Source organism: Schistocerca cancellata, chromosome 2 (assembly GCF_023864275.1).
Source record: "Schistocerca cancellata isolate TAMUIC-IGC-003103 chromosome 2, iqSchCanc2.1, whole genome shotgun sequence".
Classification (NCBI taxonomy): domain Eukaryota; kingdom Metazoa; phylum Arthropoda; class Insecta; order Orthoptera; family Acrididae; genus Schistocerca; species Schistocerca cancellata.
Window position 1 is genome coordinate 109,692,082 of NC_064627.1, and position 22,034 is coordinate 109,714,115.

At 42.7% G+C, this 22,034-nt stretch overlaps 1 protein-coding gene across 1 annotated transcript; it reads left to right on the forward strand.

Annotated features, from left to right (window-relative positions):
* Positions 1-323: 323 nt before the first annotated feature.
* Positions 324-19,429, forward strand: LOC126151349 (pupal cuticle protein 36-like). The gene is made up of 3 exons (XM_049915935.1): positions 324-419; positions 2,723-3,367; positions 18,697-19,429. The coding sequence occupies exons 1-3, from the start codon at positions 408-410 to the stop codon at positions 19,318-19,320; spliced, it is 1,281 nt and encodes a 426-aa protein (XP_049771892.1). The 5' UTR covers positions 324-407; the 3' UTR covers positions 19,321-19,429.
* Positions 19,430-22,034: the final 2,605 nt, after the last annotated feature.

The following is a 22,034-nucleotide window of genomic DNA, read 5'->3' on the forward strand; positions in this document are numbered from 1 at the left end:
AATTCTGGTGACACAAGTTATTTTTGTTTGTGGAGTGTTTTGGAAACAAGTAAATATCCTAATAGATATATTTTTCTAGGAGCTCAACGAAGAAAACAGTGCATATGGAAGACTGTGTTGATATAAAAATGTGTACCTTATACAACACCAGTTAATTGTAACACCTTGTTAGCCAACCCATTTGTGATACCGTATCTATAATCTTATGAGTTACTGCATCGACCAGAGCGTGGCTCTGCATCCCCACCACCAAACAAGACAAAATGCAGTAATGCTCTGGGAAAGCCCGTCACACCTAGCTAGTTTCAGACGGGTGGGGGAAATGTGCGGTGTATATAAGCCGCACAGAAACCCCACAGTGGCATCAGTCATTGCCTGCTCCACCCGTAACAGCTTCAGCAGCAGCAATGAGGATCCTGGTGAGTTGTTTCTAGACATATGTGCTCTTCTCCGTATATCCATCCGAGCTACGGTGATCACGTTCATATACTGGCAATGAAGATTTGATATTTATAAGTACGAGCATTAGTGATAACATCATCCCTTCTTTTATTAACTGATTAAGAAAGAAATAGTGAAAGATAATGTTCGGATTCGTACTACGATTTACTGTTAAGTTTTGTTCCTTTTTCTTTTTTCTTTTTTTCAAATAAGTGTCAGTACTGCCTTTGCTGCAACTTCATCTCTTCATGTCGAGTAAACCTGAAACATAGCACTTCATAAGAGCCTATTTGTGACCATTTATTAGCTGATGATTAAAAGTAGCACAAGATGAAAAGCAGTAATGCTACAACAAACTGACTTCATTATATGTTAACTGAAAGGGGAGGACGAAGAAGGGAATGGAAAGGGAACGGATTCCTGATGTCAGCTGTATCGGGACATGATGCGAAATCAGCGGCGACGAGTGAAAATGTGGTCCGCACCGGGATTCGAACCCTGCTTACTAGGCAGGTGCGGTAACTGCTATATCCCGGGTGGCAGAGTGGTTAACACATCTTCCTAGTAAGCAAGAGATCCCAGATTCTAATCCCGATCCTGTACAAATTTTCGCTCGTCGCCGCTAATTATGCTTAATGTTCCGATGAAGCTGACATCAGTAATCAGTTCCCTTTCCTTTCCTCCCTTCCACCTTCAGTTTATATATAATGCATCACAGTTGTGGATTCCGTGTGTTGGCAGTTATTTCGGACATGTCGGAAGGAACAGACACCACCCACTCATGTAAATCTAACTTCATCCTCACTACTTTCAGTACCGAACAAGACCTCATGTTAATGAATGTTGACATGCGTTAACATAAATTTGAGGTAATTCGTATTGTCATCACGTTGGACGTTTCGCTGCACTTGATGCCTGTCATCTTGTAAAAACTGAAGTACGTTCCTGAACAACGGAATGATACATCACAGCATCACAAAAAATTGAACCGTTTGGCAAACTACATTTTCTTGCCATAACAACGTATTCAGCTGTAACCATGCAGAGGTTGATAACCTGAATATAACAATCAATGAAACATACCTGAGGTAATATTCAAGGCTTAGTTTTGTTAAGTTACTTACATCCTTCACGGACCATAATTACGTACTCACGTTATCATATGGACTGATCAGTTTTACAGCTACATTTACTTTGTCTGTTAAAAATTACGGAAATAAACTGTGCACAATCCACGCTCTCCTATTCATACAGTATCGGTTTTAATAACATTTCTGGAGCATATTAAAAATATTTTGGTTACTGTAAGTAGAAATGAAAAATAATAATTTCTTCACAAAGGACTGACAGCTTAAAATGCTGTCTCGCATATGAGATCAGTTTGTTTTCGTAATACAAATGTTACAGTGAGGCCTGAGGTGGATTACATAACGCAATGAATATTCTTAGTGGTATTTATCGTGCAGTTCACTATTGCTCACAGAAATATTTTTCTTACCGACCAGTGTTAAAGTCTAGTGTAATATTTCTACACTACATATCTCTTAATAAGGAACACAAGTCCTAAAGAAGTGCTGTTACTAGTGTTTCATTTACTTGGATTTTGTTGCAAAGTCATAAAGGAGGTTAATTTTTCATCCAAATTGAGACCAACGACGCATTGCTCAAGGAAACAGTACAGACAAAATTCGCAGGTACGTCAGGGCCTGCACCGTTAATTTGTTCCCTTTCTGTTAAATAATGTTCTTAGCGGACAAATAGTGCATAAACAAAACGCAAATCCAGTTGTACAGGAACCTCTGTTTTTTAAAAGCATATCGCTTACCTACAAGAAAAAATAAATAAGTTTGTAGTGTAAGATATTTTCTATAACAATGCATGAAATATACGTTACAAGCACGAATGCAGACATGTTGCGTGAGACGATACTCGTGTCAGAGAAGTTCAAGATTACAGAATTATATTATTAAGAATTACTACACAAAATCATCATGGGTATTGTGAACATGAGTGTCGTGAAAATGTTGCTCTTACAAGCTGCAAAATGGTCGCAAATAGAACAGTAACCCAAATATAGAACAAATTTGCTTTACTTTACGTCTATGGGCACAAATTCTTTTGTTATCAGACTACCGGTTTCGGTCTGTAATGACCACCTTCAGATCTGTTTTATAAAAACATGTCCTAATGTACTGCAGCCATATTGGCACCATCAAATGTTAAACTCAAAATTCAGGGAGAGATGAATTTTGGTTTTCATATATTGTGCTGTAATTTTCAGGTGTGCGTGTTCCTGTTCGGACTGGCTCTGGCCGAGGAGAAGCAGGTAGAGAAACGGGGAGTGATTGGCTCCCTGGGTAGCTACGGCGGAGGCGCTTCTATCGGTGGGGGATACGGGGGCGGCTATGGGGGCGGCTTTGGTGGCGGTTATGGAGGCGGCTATGGAGGCGGCTATGGAGGTGGCATCAGCTCTGCGGTTGGTGGAGCTCAAGTGACCAACATCGCCATCACCAAGCAGGTGCCCATCCCGTACCCAGTACCAGTGCAGCGTACTGTCCCAGTACCAGTCAGGGTTCCTGTCACGGTGCCAGTCAACAGGCCGGTACCGGTGCCCGTCCCACAGCCGTACCCTGTCCCCGTGCAGAGGCCGGTCCCAGTACCCGTGACCGTCCCTAGCCCAGTCCCTGTACCAGTACCACAGCCCGTCGTCGTCAACCAGCCGGTACCTGTCGTCGTGGGAGGCGGAGCTGGTGTCGGCGGAGGTCTCGGAGGCGGCTACGGCGGCGGCATTGGTGGAGGCTACGGTGGAGGCTACGGAGGAGCCATCGGCGGTGGCTACAGCGGCGGTGGCTACAGCGGTGGCTATGGAGGTGGCTACTCTGGAGGCATCGCTGGAGGCTATGGAGGCTACGGGAAATACAGCCACTAACATCAGGAGCTGAACCCAACATCTCAGACAAAACATGCCACCAGAGATTCATTGTGTAGTTTTTACAGCCATATGTAACTGCAGCTTGAAATAAAAAGAATGTATGAGATACACAGTTCATGTGTTACTATCGCCCTTAAAAGTAATTCCATTCTGGATGAATTCTGTTCCTAAGTTTAAATCAGAAATTCCCTTCACTGTGAATTAATATTTGGTGTCAGACCATTCTAACCATCTGGGCAGTTGGGAAAATTTATTTTTGTCTTCCAAAACCAAATGTCCTCTTTTCTCCCTTTGGTACCAGACAGAATAGATTGACATAGTAATCTGAAATGTCTGTGATGTAATATACTATAAGCTTTCTATTTTATAATATTGGCGAAGAGTGGCTTTAATTAGGTAATTCCAAATGGCACAAATGGTTACCACTATACAGCACAGATGTGCTAACAGTATTTGTCGCTTCTCCTTTAGCTTTATGATTAACAGAGTGGTGTAACACGTATCTCAATAGCCAAATTCGAAAACATTGAATGAAACTCTGCAGATGTCGGCAACGTTATTCAGTTGTTCCTGTAAATGTATCAGTTGAAATGTAAACACTCTTCCATGAGCAGTAAAAACACTTGACACTTTTACGGTGTTTTGCTTAGCCGAGAGTACAATAATGATAAAAATTTTGTGAAATGATTTGTCTAACAGTCAAGTATAAAGTGGGTTAAAGAAACATTCTATGCACCTTTGAAGCCGCTGTGGTCGAGCCGTTCTAGGCGCTTCAGTCCGGGACCGCGCTGGTGCTATGGTCGCAGGTTCCAATCCTGTCTCGGGCATGGATGTGTGTGATGTCCTTAGGTTAGTTAGGTTTACGTAGTTCTACGTCTAGGTGACTGATGACCTCAGGTGTTAAGTCCCATAGTGTGTAGAGCCATTTGAACCATTTTGAGCACCTCTGATTGATGCTCGAAATTACATACGGCAAATCAGTCGTGTCAAATGCTTCACTAATCTACGTTATTTCTTACTTTTAGACAATTATTTCACAAAACATTTGACAGTTTTCATTAAAAAAGACTTTTAGTTTTTGATTAGAAAGCATGAAATACATTATAAGTAAAAAATATTATATTATTGATAGGAGTATATAGATCTAGAGAAAGCAGAGGAGTTTCAGTTTGTACTTTAATATGAATTTTATGTGTTTACCATGAAGCAATGAATTTCATAATTCCCCACGAGCATTTCTTTTATGAGCAAAATGGCTAGGTATAGCAGAGATAAACGTTTTGAAAATACATCAGCAGCTATTCGTTTAATATTTCAATTTTCCCTCACACCACTAATCAAGATTTTCATAATATCTTTTGTAACTTTCAAGCAATTACATATTTTCTTGAAAACCAGGACCTCAAGCTGGTCAGTCTAGTACCCTATTTGCCCATTTCCCACTCTTCGTTTGGCTACAAACATTTGGACAAAACTTTCGTCACATTACTAATTACGTATTTCTTAACTACCCTGATTAATTTCAAGCAAAAGATCTTTCTTTACAAAAGTTAGACTCTCGCTGGTCAGTTTTCTACGCCATTTGTTTATTTCCCAATCTTCGACTGGGTGTAAAGATTGGGACAAACTCCCATTATGAATTTTGCAAGGAGTCTTGTTTTGTTCTGCTCGAACATTTGACCAAAATCATTTCGAAGGATCTGAAACGATCGATGCTTTTAAGTAATTAACTGTATTATACTACTCCCCGAGCCTGTAGTTTTAGCTGTGCACTTTATTCTTTTAAGTACTGATGTAAGATTGGGTATATAAATAACACGAGATAAACAGTGTTAGTGAAAACGTTCAGGAAATTGACAAGCTCGTGAAACGCAGTAGAAGTGTAAAAGATTAATAACAGGTACAAGGGAATAAGGTGAAGTTAACTGGGACAAGAAGAGGAAGTGGTCCATACGAAATTTCAGTTAAAATTGGCTGATGTATCTCTAAAAATACCTGTAAGACGTTACAATGACAGACGGGGAAACATGCGAGCTGACAAAATATACGAGTGCTATGAAAGAGATCGGAGAGTCTACCAGCTCATGTGCTACGCGATAGTAAGAACAAAATTGAAGAGGGTGCAGGGATGCAATCAAACACATGCACTTGTTCTTAACATCTTTAGAAGTTAATTAGATGAAAAGCAGCTCAGGAGTATAGCTTGCAATGGCTGAGACCATTACGGTTTTATTTCTGAATACGTTCGGGAAGAGCAGTTGAACGGAATGGACAGTGTCTTGGAGAGAGGATATAAGATTAACATCAACGAAAGCAAAACGACGATAATGGAATGTAGTCGAATTAAGTCGGGTGATGCTGAGGGAATTAGATTAGGAAACGAGACACTTAAAGTAGTAAAGGAGTTTTGCTATTTGGGGAGCAAAATAACTGATGATGGTCAAAGTAGAGAGGATATAAAGTGTAGACTGGCAATGGCAAGAAAGCGTTTCTGAAGAAGAGAAATTTGTTAACATCGAGTATAGATTTAAATGTCAGGAAGTCGTTTCTGAAAGTATTTGTATGGAGTGTAGCCATGTATGGAAGTGAAACATGGACGATAAATAGTTTGGACAAGAAGGGAATAGAAGCCTTTGAAATGTGGTGCTACAGAAGAGTACTGAAGATTAGATGGGTAGATCACGTAACTAATGAGGAAGTATTGAATAGGATTGGGGAGAAGAGGAGTTTGTGGCACAACTTGACAAGAAGAAGGGATCGATTGGTAGGACATGTCCTGAGGCATCAAGGGATCACCAATTTAGTATTGGAGGGCAGCGTGGAGGGTAAAAATGGTAGAGGGAGACCAAGAGATGAATACACTAAACAGATTCAGTAGGATGTAGGCTGCAGTACGTATTCGTAGATGAAGAAGCTTGCACAGGATAGAGTAGCATGGAGAGCTGCATCAAACCAGTCTCAGGACTGAAGACCACAACAACAACAACGTTTTTCTATTGTTCTGTCATTCCTTTCTGTCTTCGGTCTTACGGTCATGTTCACGTAATTCATTTGCAACGTAATTTAATGTACGAGGGCAATTAAACGAGTGCATTAATAGTTACCAGCATCAAACTGCAATCGACCTGCATCCAAATAAGTTACAGGTAACCTCACTGACCGAAGAATTTCCACTCTCCCCAATAGCACATTCACAGAAATATATCATCACTTATCACGCCACATTTACACCAGACAGTCTGAATGTCGCTATAGGCACTGTAAAGGAAAACTCCCTAAAATCCTCTGCTGAGGTCCAAAGAGTAATAATGGTGGTTTTCAGCCACTCCCTCTAGGTCACGCATTCATTCTAATGATCAGTCGCTACGGGACGGCAATATGATTAGAGTAACCGAATGCCTTCGCCTCCCGAAGGTATTGTTACTTATTTCTAAATTAAATTTTAGTTCCAGCGGAACTCTTTTACTCCCATCATGCTCTTCTTGACGAAACTAATGAGCCTATACTAGAACTTACAAGATAGTAGACTGGTTAGAAATATTTACTCAAAGGGATGCTATTTGGGTAAGACCTTACGTTTCCGCAGAATTGAGTGTTGGCGGAGTAATGCTCCACTGCTAGTTACTGACTATATAGAAACATCCACGACTAGAATACGTCATGATATTTCACCACTATGTCACGAAGTTGCAACAGTTTCGTGCCATAATGTTTTCATTGTAGATTACAGTTGTACGACAACAGGTTTAGACAGTGACACGTATAGACCGTACACGAACTCAAGTATGAGCTAGCAATTGTTATTGGACTTTTTAAAATGATGTAACCATCCGCACCATCTGCACACAGATGGATAGTGTACTTCAGATGACGCCGACAGTGCATACTCTGACGAACAAAAACAACGTAGTAGCCAATTTCAGCTTCCTCTTAGAGCCTAGATACTTAAAGCGGAGTTCAATGCAACACTAAAGTAACTTAAGTATGGTAACGGCTTAGATACAGATACATCCATTATTGTGACACATTCGCGATCAACACTGCTGCTTGTACCGGATAATGTGGTAAGAAATGCCAAAAATCGCTTGATGTACCAAATTATAGACCGTATTGCAGAACTAAAGCACCATAACAGGAAAATCTCCATTCAATGGGTAAAGCGTCACCATACTGTCAGAGGCAATGAAATGCCATCCACCATGGGATAGGGACGCACAAACATGTTGCGTAGCCGTACTTTCTGGAAGAACTGCGGCGGCAGATCAGAGGTTTCTGGAAGAACAAGTGGCGCTTATCGTACCAACGGAGGTGAGGATGTTAAGTAGCTATACTACCAAGAATCAGTGCACGACCGTGGTGCTCACTTGGTATGTACGACAGAATGTTCCAGGTCACCGTATTCCGCCGCGGCTTTAACCACAGACTGTTCTGACTGCACCACTGTCGGCTACAACTGATTGACTCACCGCTATGTGTTAGTGCCGTAAGGGAAATCGACCGCATCATTTCCGGCTGCCCACTGCGATACCTCGCCACAACCAATTTCCCGCGATGTTCGTGTTTCGTGCACAGCAACTGCCCAACACAATGAAGGTGCTACTAACATCGAGTGATGTGTCACTATATAGACATATTCATGTATAACTTATCAGCGGCTGAACACGCCATGATATAATTACAATGTTTACAATCATTGCGAGTGATAAATGTGATTTAATTTGTAGGATATTATTTATCAAAGCCTTGCTGGATCTTATGCGAAGGACATAAATAAATTAAGAAATGAAACAGTCCCCATCGAACTTCGGGTGATCTTCTTAGTTAATACCTTGTGTCCAGTATAGCGACGATAAAGTTTAGCACTGTTACTATTATTTACCACATCTCTGACGTTCCCGCCGGCCGGGGTGGCCGAGCGGTTCTAGGCGCTACAGTCGGGAACCGCACTACCACTACGGTCGAAGGTTCGAATCCTGCTTTGGGAATGGATCTGTGTGATGTCCTTGGGTTAGTTAGGTTTAAGTAGTTCTAAGTTCTAGTGGACTCATGACCTCAGATGTTAAGTCCTATAGTGCTCAGAACTATTTGAACCATTTTTTGTTAATAGTTCCTCTATCGATATATCCATACTTTTGTCTATATATCGAGGACCGACATTTATATTTTAATACCGATATATTCCCTACGACATCGAACGCAGTCTCGTAACGTTCGTTCTTCTCGAAGCCCCCATACACGAAAGTCCCATCGCGATGTTGTGCGTAGACCCGGGGCTCGTTTGAAAATACGACGTGATACCGCTCCTGTGTCCAGTAGTGTCATTGGGCACACCATTAAAAAGTACTGCACAGTCGAATGGTATGAATTTCTGAGAGACACCGAAGGAGAAGTTCACCGTCTAACTGGAAAAGTATTTCTCCCTGCTCCGCAAAGCACCAGAGCTGATTGCGTAAGCGCATATGCGAAGCGTAGATGTCTGTTGTGGGTGTGCATGTGTGCAGTGCAGAGTCATGTTTGTGTTCGATGACGAAAGAAGAGAGACGGTGAAACGCAATGCCAGAACACCTCTCGAAGAGCACCAAGCCCACCGAGCTTAACGTCCCCTTCTGACGGTCACATCACCATCAACAGTCTCACATACCTTCATGATACGCTGCCGAAAGGTTTTACAGTTTAATCGAGGACATAGGGGAAAAGAGTGGTGATCAGAGACTTCACATCACCACTCCCCATGTCTCCCGAGCCGTAAAGGCGAAAGGAAAATTATCAACAGAGCACTGTGTGCCCAGACGGTCATCCTCATCAGTACTGCCTACGCCCGAAGGTACTTGACTTCGATAACCTGTGTAGTGTAACGACGTAAGTTTCTTATAAATGATTTTCTTTCGACATATGACCATGTGCAGACTTCGTCACCTACGTCAGTTACAACCCACTCCAAAATTATTTATATTCTTTTTAAATTGTCTCAGAATGGTTCTCGAACGAAACTGTGAAACATCATTTGAGTCGTATGCACAGAATTACGTCACTCGGGCCAATTGGTTTGCGTGAACTTTTTCAATTTTTGACGTCGTTTGTTTCTCCTCAGAAATTATATTGATACACTTTATCTTGATTTGATCGATAATAGAACCACATTAAATAAAATTCGAGATTCAAAGTCGCGATGAACACTGTCAAAATTCAATAATCTCGTCAAATATATTATTAATTCATTCACATAATTCTTCATAAATAAATCCTCAATACACGTATTTCAACTTTAATAGCATCCACCAGTTTATTATCTTCCTACATACAGACGTGAACCTGAGCCTTGACGAGATAGGACTAACATTTTCAATAAGATTAAACTTCCTATGATATCATTGTTGTACAAAACATTACAAATTCTCATTTATCAATTTTTAGAAGCACGACGCAACAACTCGGTTCCAGGGTCTTCTGTTGCTCTTTGGCTGTCGACCCGCGACGTATAGTGGCCAGCAATTTTCTCTCTGGTCGCGGCAGCGAAGATGCTGTCTCCGTTCGTTGCGCCGCCCTCTCCGTACATGAAACATAAAAAAATACAAACTTTAGGCAATTCACAACCATTACAAGATATTACAAAAATACATAAACAAAAACTAAATTAAACTGATATTCACCTGCAAATTGGGCTGACACTGGTGGATGGGTCACGCTTCAATTTCGTCCCACTACACCTGACGGGAACAAGTGTAACCATCTCTGCACGGCTTCTGAGGGCGCACCAGTCTTGTGTGTATTTCTTCGCTGCCTCGTCGAGGTAAGCCGCAAGATCGACCGTCTTGCGGATAAACTGAGGTGACAAAAGTCACGGGATACCTCCCAAAATCGTGTCGGACCTTCTTTTGCCTGGCGTAGTGCAGTAGCTAGACACAACAGGAACTCAACAGGCTGTTAGAAGTCCCCTGCAGAAACACTGAGCCAAGTTGCATGTATAGCCGTCAGTAGCTGTGAAAGCGGGCGCAGGACTTTGTGTACGAACTGACCTCTCGATCATGCCCCATAAATGTCCGCTAGACTAAATGTCGAGCGACCTGGGTTACCAGACCACTCGCTTGAACGGTCCAGAACGTTCTTCAAAGGAGTCGCGAACAATTTCGGGCCGGTGACATGACGCCTTATCACCCATAAAAATTCCATCGTTTTCTGGAAACGTGAAGTCCATTAGTGACTGAAAATGGTCTCCTAGCAGCCAAAAATAATGATTTGCTGACGATGATCAGTTTACTTGGATGGTCATTCCCACTCAAACAAAGCCCACACCATTGTGGAGCCACCACTTGCTTGCACAGTGCCTTGTTGATGACTTGGGTCCGCACGCATCTCGTGGTCGTGCGGTAGCGTTCTCGCTTCCCACGCCCGGGTTCCCGGGTTCGATTCCCGGCGGGGTCAGGGATTTTCGCTGCCTCGTGACGGCTGGGTGTTGTGTGCTGTCCTTAGGTTAGTTAGGTTTAAGTAGTTCTAAGTTCTAGGGGACTGATGACCATAGCTGTTAAGTCCCATAGTGCTCAGAGCCATTTGAACCATTTTTGATGACTTGGGTCCATGGCTTCGAACATTGCTGTCAGCTCATACCAACTGAAAACGGGACCAGTCTGACCACGTTTACCAGACGTCTAACGTCCAAATGATATGGTCACAATCCTAGGCGATGTATTGTTAGCAAACGCGTCGGTGGTCTGCTGCCATAGCCCGTTAACAACAAAAATCACCGCACTATCCTGACGCATACGTTCGTCGTACGTCCTAAGTTGATTCCTACAGTTATTTAACTCTGCGATGCTCGTCTGTTAGCATTGACAACTACACTCCTGGAAATGGAAAAAAGAACACATTGACACCGGTGTGTCAGACCCACCATACTTGCTCCGGACACTGCGAGAGGGCTGTACAAGCAATGATCACACGCACGGCACAGCGGACACACCAAGAACCGCGGTGTTGGCCGTCGAATGGCGCTAGCTGCGCAGCATTTGTGCACCGCCGCCGTCAGTGTCAGCCAGTTTGCCGTGGCATACGGAGCTCCATCGCAGTCTTTAACACTGGTAGCATGCCGCGACAGCGTGGACGTGAACCGTATGTGCAGTTGACGGACTTTGAGCGAGGGCGTATAGTGGGCATGCGGGAGGCCAGGTGGACGTACCGCCGAATTGCTCAACACGTGGGGCGTGAGGTCTCCACAGTACATCGATGTTGTCGCCAGTGGTCGGCGGAATGTGCACGTGCCCGTCGACCTGGGACCGGACCGCAGCGACGCACGGATGCACGCCAAGACCGTAGGATCCTACGCAGTGCCGTAGGGGACCGCACCGCCACTTCCCAGCAAATTAGGGACACTGTTGCTCCTGGGGTATCGGCGAGGACCATTCGCAACCGTCTCCATGAAGCTGGGCTACGGTCCCGCACACCGTTAGGCCGTCTTCCGCTCACGCCCCAACATCGTGCAGCCCGCCTCCAGTGGTGTCGCGACAGGCGTGAATGGAGGGACGAATGGAGACGTGTCGTCTTCAGCGATGAGAGTCGCTTCTGCCTTGGTGCCAATGATGGTCGTATGCGTGTTTGGCGCCGTGCAGGTGAGCGCCACAATCAGGACTGCATACGACCGAGGCACACAGGGCCAACACCCGGCATCATGGTGTGGGGAGCGATCTCCTACACTGGCCGTACACCACTGGTGATCGTCGAGGGGACACTGAATAGTGCACGGTACATCCAAACCGTCATCGAACCCATCGTTCTACCATTCCTAGACCGGCAAGGGAACTTGCTGTTCCAACAGGACAATGCACGTCCGCATGTATCCCGTGCCACCCAACGTGCTCTAGAAGGTGTAAGTCAACTACCCTGGCCAGCAAGATCTCCGGATCTGTCCCCCATTGAGCATGTTTGGGACTGGATGAAGCGTCGTCTCACGCGGTCTGCACGTCCAGCACGAACGCTGGTCCAACTGAGGCGCCAGGTGGAAATGGCATGGCAAGCCGTTCCACAGGACTACATCCAGCATCTCTACGATCGTCTCCATGGGAGAATAGCAGCCTGCATTGCTGCGAAAGGTGGATATACACTGTACTAGTGCCGACATTGTGCATGCTCTGTTGCCTGTGTCTATGTGCCTGTGGTTCTGTCAGTGTGATCATGTGATGTATCTGACCCCAGGAATGTGTCAATAAAGTTTCCCCTTCCTGGGACAATGAATTCACGGTGTTCTTATTTCAATTTCCAGGAGTGTATGTGCAAACGCCGCTGCTCTCGGTCGTTAGGTGAGGACCGTTGGTGACTGCGTAGACCGTGAGGAGAGGTAATGACTGAAATTTGAAAACATCAGCACGTTTTGACACTTTGTATCCCAGAATACTGAATTCACTAACAATTTCCGAAATGGTACGTCCCATGGATCTAGCTTCAACTACCTTTCCGCTTTCAGAGTCTGTTAAGGGGCTCCGGAAAGGCTCAAAATCATGAAAAGTTCAATTTTTACTTTTTTGCGTTTTCTGAATCTGCAGACTATTATCTTTTAATAGATATATAATTTATTCAATTCCGAAGACTACAACTATTTTTAAATTTTTTTTGAAATGTGTTCTACATGGGCGTGACTTACTGTGGCGCTGTTAAACTGCTGTCAAATGGTGTTATTATTAACGTCCGTGTTCATCAGGTACATTTTAGTGATGTGAGATAAAGTATGTGTTGTGGCTAACCTATTTTCAGAGACTTAGCAGCACCTGAACTGTTGAAAAAGTGTATTCACGGAAAAACTCAAAACCCCAATGAAAGTGTAAATAGTGTTATATGGTCGAGAATCCCCAAGACTGTATTTGTTGGAATAGAAACACTTCACTTTGGTGTGTATGATGCTGTTGCGACTTTAAATGATGGCCACATTGTAAGGAGCAAGGTATTTAGAAGCATGGGAATGAAGATAGGTTCTAACATGGTACGAGCGATGCTTGCTTTAGACAAGAAACGCCTTCGGGCTGCAGACAGGGCTGTAAAGAGTCTAGAAATACAAGCAAGAGTAAACAGGAGGAGGAACAAGAGGAAGTTGGAGGAGGAGTTTGCAGAGGATGAAGATAATCCATCCTATGGACCTGGAATGCACTAAAAAGTTAATCCAATCTTTGTCGCTCGATTCCCAAAACTTTTATTTTCTCATACTAATTACGTTTTCTAAGGATCTTCCAAACATATTTGTTTCAAACTTTCAGTAAATGTTACACAGTACCTTCTGCATAATTTAACACAGCCTTTTTCCAAAAAACAGTATATTTTTGAATATATAAATAAAAAATTGCAAAAAAATGTTGTGAATTTTCATTACAATTGAAAAAAAATCATCTTTAATAACTGAACTAAAATTTTGTAAAATCCCTGTGTTAAGTTGTAGCCCATATTCCAATAAATAATCTGTAAAAAGTTCAACTTCCTACCTCAAATACTTTGTGAGGAAAGATGTAATTTATAAGCGTTATTTTAACATTGCAAGTATAGGGCGTTCCGGAGCCCCTTAATATCCATCAAGTGGCCATAAACAGGTCAGAGACCTTTTCGCAAGAATCGCCTGAGTACAAATGACACCTACTGCAACGCATTGCCCTTTTATGCCGTTTGTACGCGATTCTACTGCCATCTCTATACGTATATAATGCTATCCCATTCCTTTTGTCACCTCTGTGTTTCGGTCGTCCCTATACTGCCCCTATACTTGTTTTTCTCCTAAAGCGCCCATTCCCCTACTCAATTTACATGATAGGCCGTTAGTTGAGTGAGACCCTTGAGATGCTCCTGAGCCCCTCCATTCAATATCTGCGTGACAATCAATGTATCCTGACCAACGCGAGCGTGACAAGGCCGAATCGCGACAGGGCACAATCCTGCCGCTTTCGAACTCTGAACTCTCTGGACAAGGACAACTTCTTGCACGAGACGTGACAGTATCTCCTCACAAATAAACACTGAATGACAAACCCGCTGCGTAATTCTTCCTTAGTATGTTGATTGCGTTTCTTGCGACTATTTTATGCCATTGCATTGAAATGCTAATCGTTTACATATCCGAAGGTGTAGTACGCTTCATGTATTAATTTCACGTTTGTGGCATGTCACCTTTGTGGTGTTGCAATTGTAATGGACAGCTGTGTACTTGTCCCTAACTCGATTATCGGCGAAAGAGTAATGCCACGTGAGAACCCACTTTCCAGTTTTATTTGTAGCAACGCGCCACTTCTAACCACTTCTCCAGACTCTTCTGCACAGGGCCCAAACGTTGAGTCGATAATTCCCTAGGGAGCTCTCATTTCAAATTCATGTCTGCCCAAAACCACCACAGGATTTTTACTCAATAATGAGATTTCAGTCGGATAAAAAAAAATGGCTCTGAGCACTATGGGACTTAACGTCTGAGGTCATCCGTCCCCTAGAACTAGAACTATTTAAACCTAACTAACCTATCACACACATCCATGCCCGAGGCAGGATTCGAACCTGCGACCGTAGCCGTTCACGGGTTCCAGACTGAAGCGCCTAGAACCGCTCATCCTCACCGGCCGGCTCAGTCGTATCGTGCTAGCTTTCGAGACTGAGATGTAAGCTAGATACGCATCGAACACTGTGCCCGTTGGTCTTATACGCCAACTAGCCTGGATGTGGTATTGTAAAAAATATGGTAACACACTGAAAATCTTATATAGTCCACAGACAAGTAGTGCACAGGGCTTTTTTTTCGCAATGTTAACCGACAATACAGCCATCCAGCTACAGATTAATATTAAAGTAGGTCCCAAATAGTGAATATATGATTAACTCTCGCTTCCAACGCCCGGGCTCCCGGGTTCGATTCCCGGCGGGGTCAGGTATTTTCTCTGCCTCGTGATGACTGGGTGTTGTGTGATGTCCTAAGGTTAGTTAGGTTTAAGTAGTTCTAAGTTCTAGGCGACTGATGACCATAGATGTTAAGTCCTATAGTGCTCAGAGCCATTTGAACCATTTATGATTAACTATTGATCGAGACAAACACTAAACAGAAGTAAAAAGTAATTCAGCCAAATATTGCGCCTTACTGCATTCTACTCACTATTCTGTTGCCAAAAAGTGCATTCATCTCAGTTTTACACCCATAACTAACTTCTTCTTCACTAAACTGAGTCATTAACGTTCTCTGTAACACCATAGCAGCTAGATCTGGAAACGACGGAAGAGGAATTTAAATACTGCCATTATGAATGAAGTCATGTGAAATACTGTACGACGAGTAATTGTCGTAGATAATATTCTGCTAGATAGGTTTCATGTTGCAAGATATGGTTAAATGGCACAACGGAGATCGAGGCATGTCAGGTTCTAACAGCTACCTCGTGTGTCTTAAGAATTAACTGTACAACTGGGGCACCTTCCGTAATTATACGAGTGGCGCACAGCTTTAGTTTCAAGATAAGACCAATTTTTTCTATCTATACATAAAATGTCAAACTCAGACGCTACACACAAATCTTACGGTATTCCAAGATTGCAACTTGACGTAATACATTGTATTGCCTGAGACATTCAAGAAGAAATACATTAAAACTATTACAGTACAGCATAAATTCAATCACTAAAAGCCCGAATCATACTTTTCTTAACTAACAAACATACCAAAATGCATAAAATATGTAGAAAACGATAAAGCAGCAGCTCACAAAATATGACGTTGGAATCTGTAATATACTGGTACATACTGTAGGTGACTGTGTTATGGTGGTGCAGGAGGATGAAAGAATCCGATATACGTAGATGATTCATTTGGAAAACTTGTAAAAACTAGAAAAGAGCAAAGCATTCGGAATTTTACAAAGATCTGTAGGTCTAAACGGAGCAAATATAAAATCTTGTTGTCTATAAAAGTGAATTACTGAATAGCTAATGTACGGAAGAAACAATACATGTTTCAGAGGAACAGTGTATAGAAAGAAGTACGGTCCCACAACCAGTGTTAGAAGGTTGTTACATCCTGTCTCAGTTTGTGGATGCCAAAATGTTATGTCAGCTATTCCGATTTAACTGCACATGGTGATTTTAGCTCTTAGAATAATTTATTTGTTTCGACTTATCATATGCTTACAGGATTCAATTGATTCTTTGAACTGGTCGCCAGCCTAGTCACTAAACGACAATTAAAACACAATGCACCGTGCATAAAGTCATTGGACGAGGTATTAGTCGTGGTAGTGGTGGAGTTTTAAGTGTCAGTTGGCTGTGTGGAGCTGCCACAGTTCGAAGGGTCGCAGGGGAGACGTGACAGAGTGCAGCTTCGGCGTCTAGAAGGCCATGAACGCTATATCGGACAACGTTGTATGATGATGTAATCGACGAATAATGGAACATTTATGTCCGTGTCCAAACTCTGACAAGACTATTAAAATATGTGTGTACGACATTTTGACTTCACATACACAAACGGAGTGAGTGATGATTTGCCTGTGTACAAATTTTTGTCTAATGAAGGATACAGAGTACCTTTAAGTAGACAAGTACTATTTCCTAACATCAGTACATTAAAAAAATCACAATATTTGTATTTCCACATTTTTCAGTTGCAATAAATTTGGGACGGCCGGGTGGCCGAGCGGTTCTAGGCGCTACAGTCTCGAACCGCGCGACCGCTACGGTCGCAGGTTCGAATCCTGCTTCGGGCATGGATGTGTGTGATGTCCTTAGGTTAGTTAGGTTTAAGTAGTTCTAAGTTCTAGCGGACTGATGACCTTAGAAGTTAAGTCCCATAGTGCTCAGAGCCATTTGAACCATTTTGCAATAAATTTCTGCAAATGCGACTGCTGGTCAAAAGAGGTAAAACAGCAGGCACGCAGACATCACAAAAAATACCACTGTAAATATTTGCCCTTGATAGTGAGCATTATCGTATGAAACGCGTTGAGCTATAGAGTAAAAATGAAACTGTTGAAGCGTTTTGTTATTTAAATCGAAGCGAGACAGGTGCGTACTTTCCAAAGATATTGGGGGAATGTGAACGTGTGTGAGTCAGCTTGTGTGAGCATGTGTGTGTGTGTGTGTGTGTGTGTGTGTGTGTGTGTGTGAGTGTGTATGTATGTATGTATATGTGACCAGGCACATGTACAAATGCATTTTTTGCATGTGTATGTGTAAAATCACACACATTAATTTACACTTTCTCCTGTGTTTCTCAGTCTGCTGTTATTGTATGTGGCCTCTCTCTATAAGGAACGCTAGAATTTCAAGAAGGGGAAACGTCTTGCTGTCGCTGCTACGCCCGTCACCATTCCTTCGGTTCTCTCCATGTAATTAAAATAACTGACGGCACCCATTTGTGAGTGAGCGCGCTCCAGTAAATGCCTGGGAGCCTTCTAATTGTCTCAGCCACCTGAGGTGGGGGAACGAGTCTAAGGTACTTAAGGAACGGCAGGATGCTACAGTGGTATCAGTCATTGCTTGCTCCATAAACTCCATCAACAGCAGCGGCAATGAGGATCCTGGTAAAGCATTCTTCTCACATTGTTACAAAACAAGTATAGATACATACTCAACGTTTTTCCAGTTTTTGGAAGATTAATAGTACGAAGCTCCACCTTTTACTTAGTTCTTATATATATATATATATATATATATATATATATATATATGTTTCAAAAATCAGTTCACTGTAATATCTAGAGTGACTTAGTATCACAATTCACTTCGTGACTTCCCTCCGTCATAAGAGTTTACACAAAATGTTTAGAAATCCGTGTAATTACATCATCGTTACATCTACAGAGAACCTTTTTGACGAATGTGTTACTAAGGTAACTTTCATCTTCATGAAATACTTCAAATTATTGCTCAAAATTAACAAAAAGTTATGGTTGGTTGGCTAGTTGATTTGAGGGCAGGGTCAAAACAGCGAGATCGTCAGTCCCATAGGATTACGGAGGGATGAAGAGGGAAGTCGACCGTGCTCTTTCAAAGGAACCATGCTGGCATTTGCCTCAAGTGAGTTAGGGAAATCACGGACAGCTGAAATCAGAATGGACGGACGCGAGTTTGAGCCGTCGTCCTCCAGAATGCGAGTCCAGTGTACTAACCACTGCGCCACCTCGCTCAGTCAAAAAATTGTGTAATCGAACATTTTCCTTTTTATTTGGTTTTTGCTTCTATAGTATTATCCAGTTTTTTTTTTGTCTTCAGGCCCACATTAAAAAATTAGGCTGACAAGCTTAGGACAGCCTTACTTTTTTTCTGTTTTACGAAGTATGTTATGGCACAGGGGAGTACCAAATGAGCATTTACTGTTTTTGTAGGTGTGCGTGCTTGTCCTTGGAGTGGCCTTAGCCGAAGAGAAGAAGACAGAGAAGCGAGGGCTGGATGCATCCCTCGGTAGCTACAGTGGGGGTTATGGGGCCAGCTACGGCAGTGGAGGTGGCTACGGAGGCGACATTGGAGTAGGTTACAGCAGCAGCTACGGTGGTGGATTTGGAGGCGGCCTCGTTGGCGAGTCCGTCGGTCCTCAGGTATCCACAGTAACAATCCCCAGAGAGGTTCCCGTGCCGTACCCTGTGCCTGTGGAGAAAACCGTCCCAGTCGCGGTACAGGTACCTGTCACCATTCCTGTAGAGAGACCAGTCCCGGTGCCCGTTTCGCAGCCTTACCCTGTCCCTGTGGAGAGGCCCGTCCCCGTTCCCGTAGGCGTTCCTAGGCCAGTCCCTGTGCCCGTTCCTCAGCCGGTGGTCGTGAGCCAGCCAGTCCCCGTTGTGGTCAGCGCTGGATCCATTGGCGGTGGCGTCGCAGGTGGCATCGGAGGAGGCCTCGGTGGTGGGCTTGCTGGAGGCTATGGCAGCTACAGTGGGGCCTTCAGTACAGGCTATGGCGGAGGCATCGGTGGGGGCTACGGAGGTTACGGATCTTATGAGAAATTCAGCCACTGATGCCTGAAGCTGAACCCATCATCTTCATCCAACACACGACATCACAGATTTATAGGTATCATTTTTATAATTAACTGTGCACAAAAATAAACTTTTTTGTGAAACATAATTTTCTGTTTCATTTGTTTTCTTTTTTCTCTTATCACTAAAGAAATGTTGTTATTAACCTAGAAGTTGAACGCTAGAGTGGACATGTCCTGATGAAGTACTACTCATATGTCTCCATCTGAGCTAAGAACTGTAGACCTACAGTTTAACACAGAAACAGAACCATTGTACACTTGAAAACTATTCCCACCTCAAAAAAAATAAAAATAAAAAATAAAAAAACCTCGGAGCAGAAAGTTTAGTTGAGGATCTGCACTTAACTGTAGAAGTTGTCAGCAGTTGGCCCCTCACCATTTGGATTCAAAGTTGCTGTCAAAATGACAATCAATAGACTCAGTGCACTTGAGCTAAGTCTCGATATCTAAAGAAATCGTATTGGTATCCATATCAAAAGATTTAGAGGTACATCGAAAAAAAAAAAACATATAGCAAGTTCCTTGAATGGAGATTTTCAATTTCTCTCCTAAATACGACTTCATTGCCTTATTACTAATATAATGGTCTGCTACTTTACCCACACAGTTACCAAATAGCGTATCAGTCAACAGAAATAAAAAACAGATATACAAAACGGTAGCTGACCTGTGGAAGTAATTATAGTTTATACATTAAACAATGTAACATAAAACTTTCATCTGAACAACAGAGACAAAATAGAATACCGCATGCTGTTATCGTCTTACACAAGCAACAACTACGTGTGAAAAAACGGGCCTTTGTTAAAACACAGATAATAGTAAAGCAACGACTCAATCACAGGAAATACAGGAAGACCGAGTTGAAAATGCTATCAGAAAGAAAAAGGATGTGATGAAAGCAAAGGAGACAATTTTTAAAAGTTATTGTTTAGCACGTTCGGTAGAAATTCGGTTGTACCGCTACATGGTTATTCTATATTGGAAGCGAGGAGTACTTCATCTTCGAATAAATTAAATGTACATTTTCTGCAAAGCCTATTTTTTAAGACTTCGACTACGGCGTTTCAATCACTGTCAAGTTGACATGCGCCACGAAAAGTACTTCAGTAGTGTATCCGTCGAGATGAACGTTTTTTGCAGTTCTTCTGGAATGAGTTCCAGATATAATCAGCCAGTGAATTGCTTTTCTAAATGTTTCCACTCCTTTCCTGTCGAAGGTAATTTTATATCGCCAAATGCTCAATGGATACGTCTATAAATACTTTCAGCTGGCTGTTGTGCTGGAAACCAACGCAGTATCGAGAAACATGTGATGTCAGAGTAGTTGCCTGTGAATATTGTGTCTTCATTGGGAAGTGTATGGTTTCATTAGCAGTTAGTGTTCAGAAAATGTTAGCCACTAGTCACTTTTGTCAAACTACAGTTTCTTCAGCCACCACTTAAGGGTAGCCTGTCTCTGTGTCGATGAATTATTGGTACCTCAGACACAGCCTATCTTTAACAAGACAAGTTTCAGTATAGGAAAAACTCGGTTTATTAAGGCTCACCCAAAGAAAATTTAAATATAGGACATTTGCGTCACTACCAGATCCCCTGGTGTGCCTCTGAAGAGAAATTACCGACGTGCAGCGATTCGTCGACTTCATTCTACTACCCATACTTGGCAATACCCATAAAAACACACACAAACCACGCCGATGTGTATACACAGTGTCTAGAAACAACATATAATCAACTTCAGTCCGTCGGTTCCAACCAAGATATTCGAGAGGTTTCCTTTGGTTATCAATTGCTCAGCGCAACAGCAAATCTCCCAAATATTTCTTTTTGTCCCACTTGCAGCCTGTTACGATTTGGTTCAAAAGAACCCAGCACGAACCCAGTCATCCTGTGTAGGAAATGAAAGATAAAACATTCCAGAACTCAATTGTATGGCATTCTTCTCAACCTACCCATAGCTGCTTTCTTCTTTTTAGGAGCAAAGTGCTTCCTACAATTTAGGGCACATCGTTGCCTGAATGTCTTCGGTTTTACAGGTGTTTTTCTATTCATACATGTAAACTGCATGTCGTCCCTCTTTGAAGGTATACATGGACGAACGTATAGAAAAAAAGCCAACTACAACAAAGGACAAAGCAAGCTAATCCAACAAATGTTTCGAAGACAATATACTTGTGTAGTCTTTGGCCCGTTTTACTACTACGGAAATGCTAATACTAGGTTACATTAAGTGTGTGCATATCTATCATGATCAATGAGAATTCTGAGTGAATACTTCCCCCTCTTCTCAATACAGTTGTAACCAAAGCCACTACCTTTTGCAATTTCCTCTAGAATATGCGGTATATAATAATGTTTTACACGAAAGCTGTGAAACTGAGTGTAATTAGTTCCTACTTTAAAATGTAGACTTTCACGGCCGGAAATATCATGTTCATTATAATTATCCGGGCTGTTATGCCGTGGTCGGTTGATGAATTCTGTGTCAATTCCCAACGTTTCGTCTCCGACTGCGGGAGACCTCTTCAAGGGGGGTCCGTAGCGAGCCAGTGGGTGTGTTGGACCTTCCACCGACCTACGGACCCCCTTGAGGATGTCTCCAGCAGTCGGAGACGAAACGTTGGGAATTGACACAGAATTCATCAACCGACCACGGCATAACAGCCCGGGTAATTATAATGGACAGTT

Bases quoted from the DNA above. Each gene is read 5' to 3' on its own strand.
- LOC126151349 (XM_049915935.1), top strand. The intron at 3,368-18,696 runs TAACATCAGGAG...CTGTTTTTGTAG, and splicing joins GCTACGGGAAATACAGCCAC to GTGTGCGTGCTTGTCCTTGG.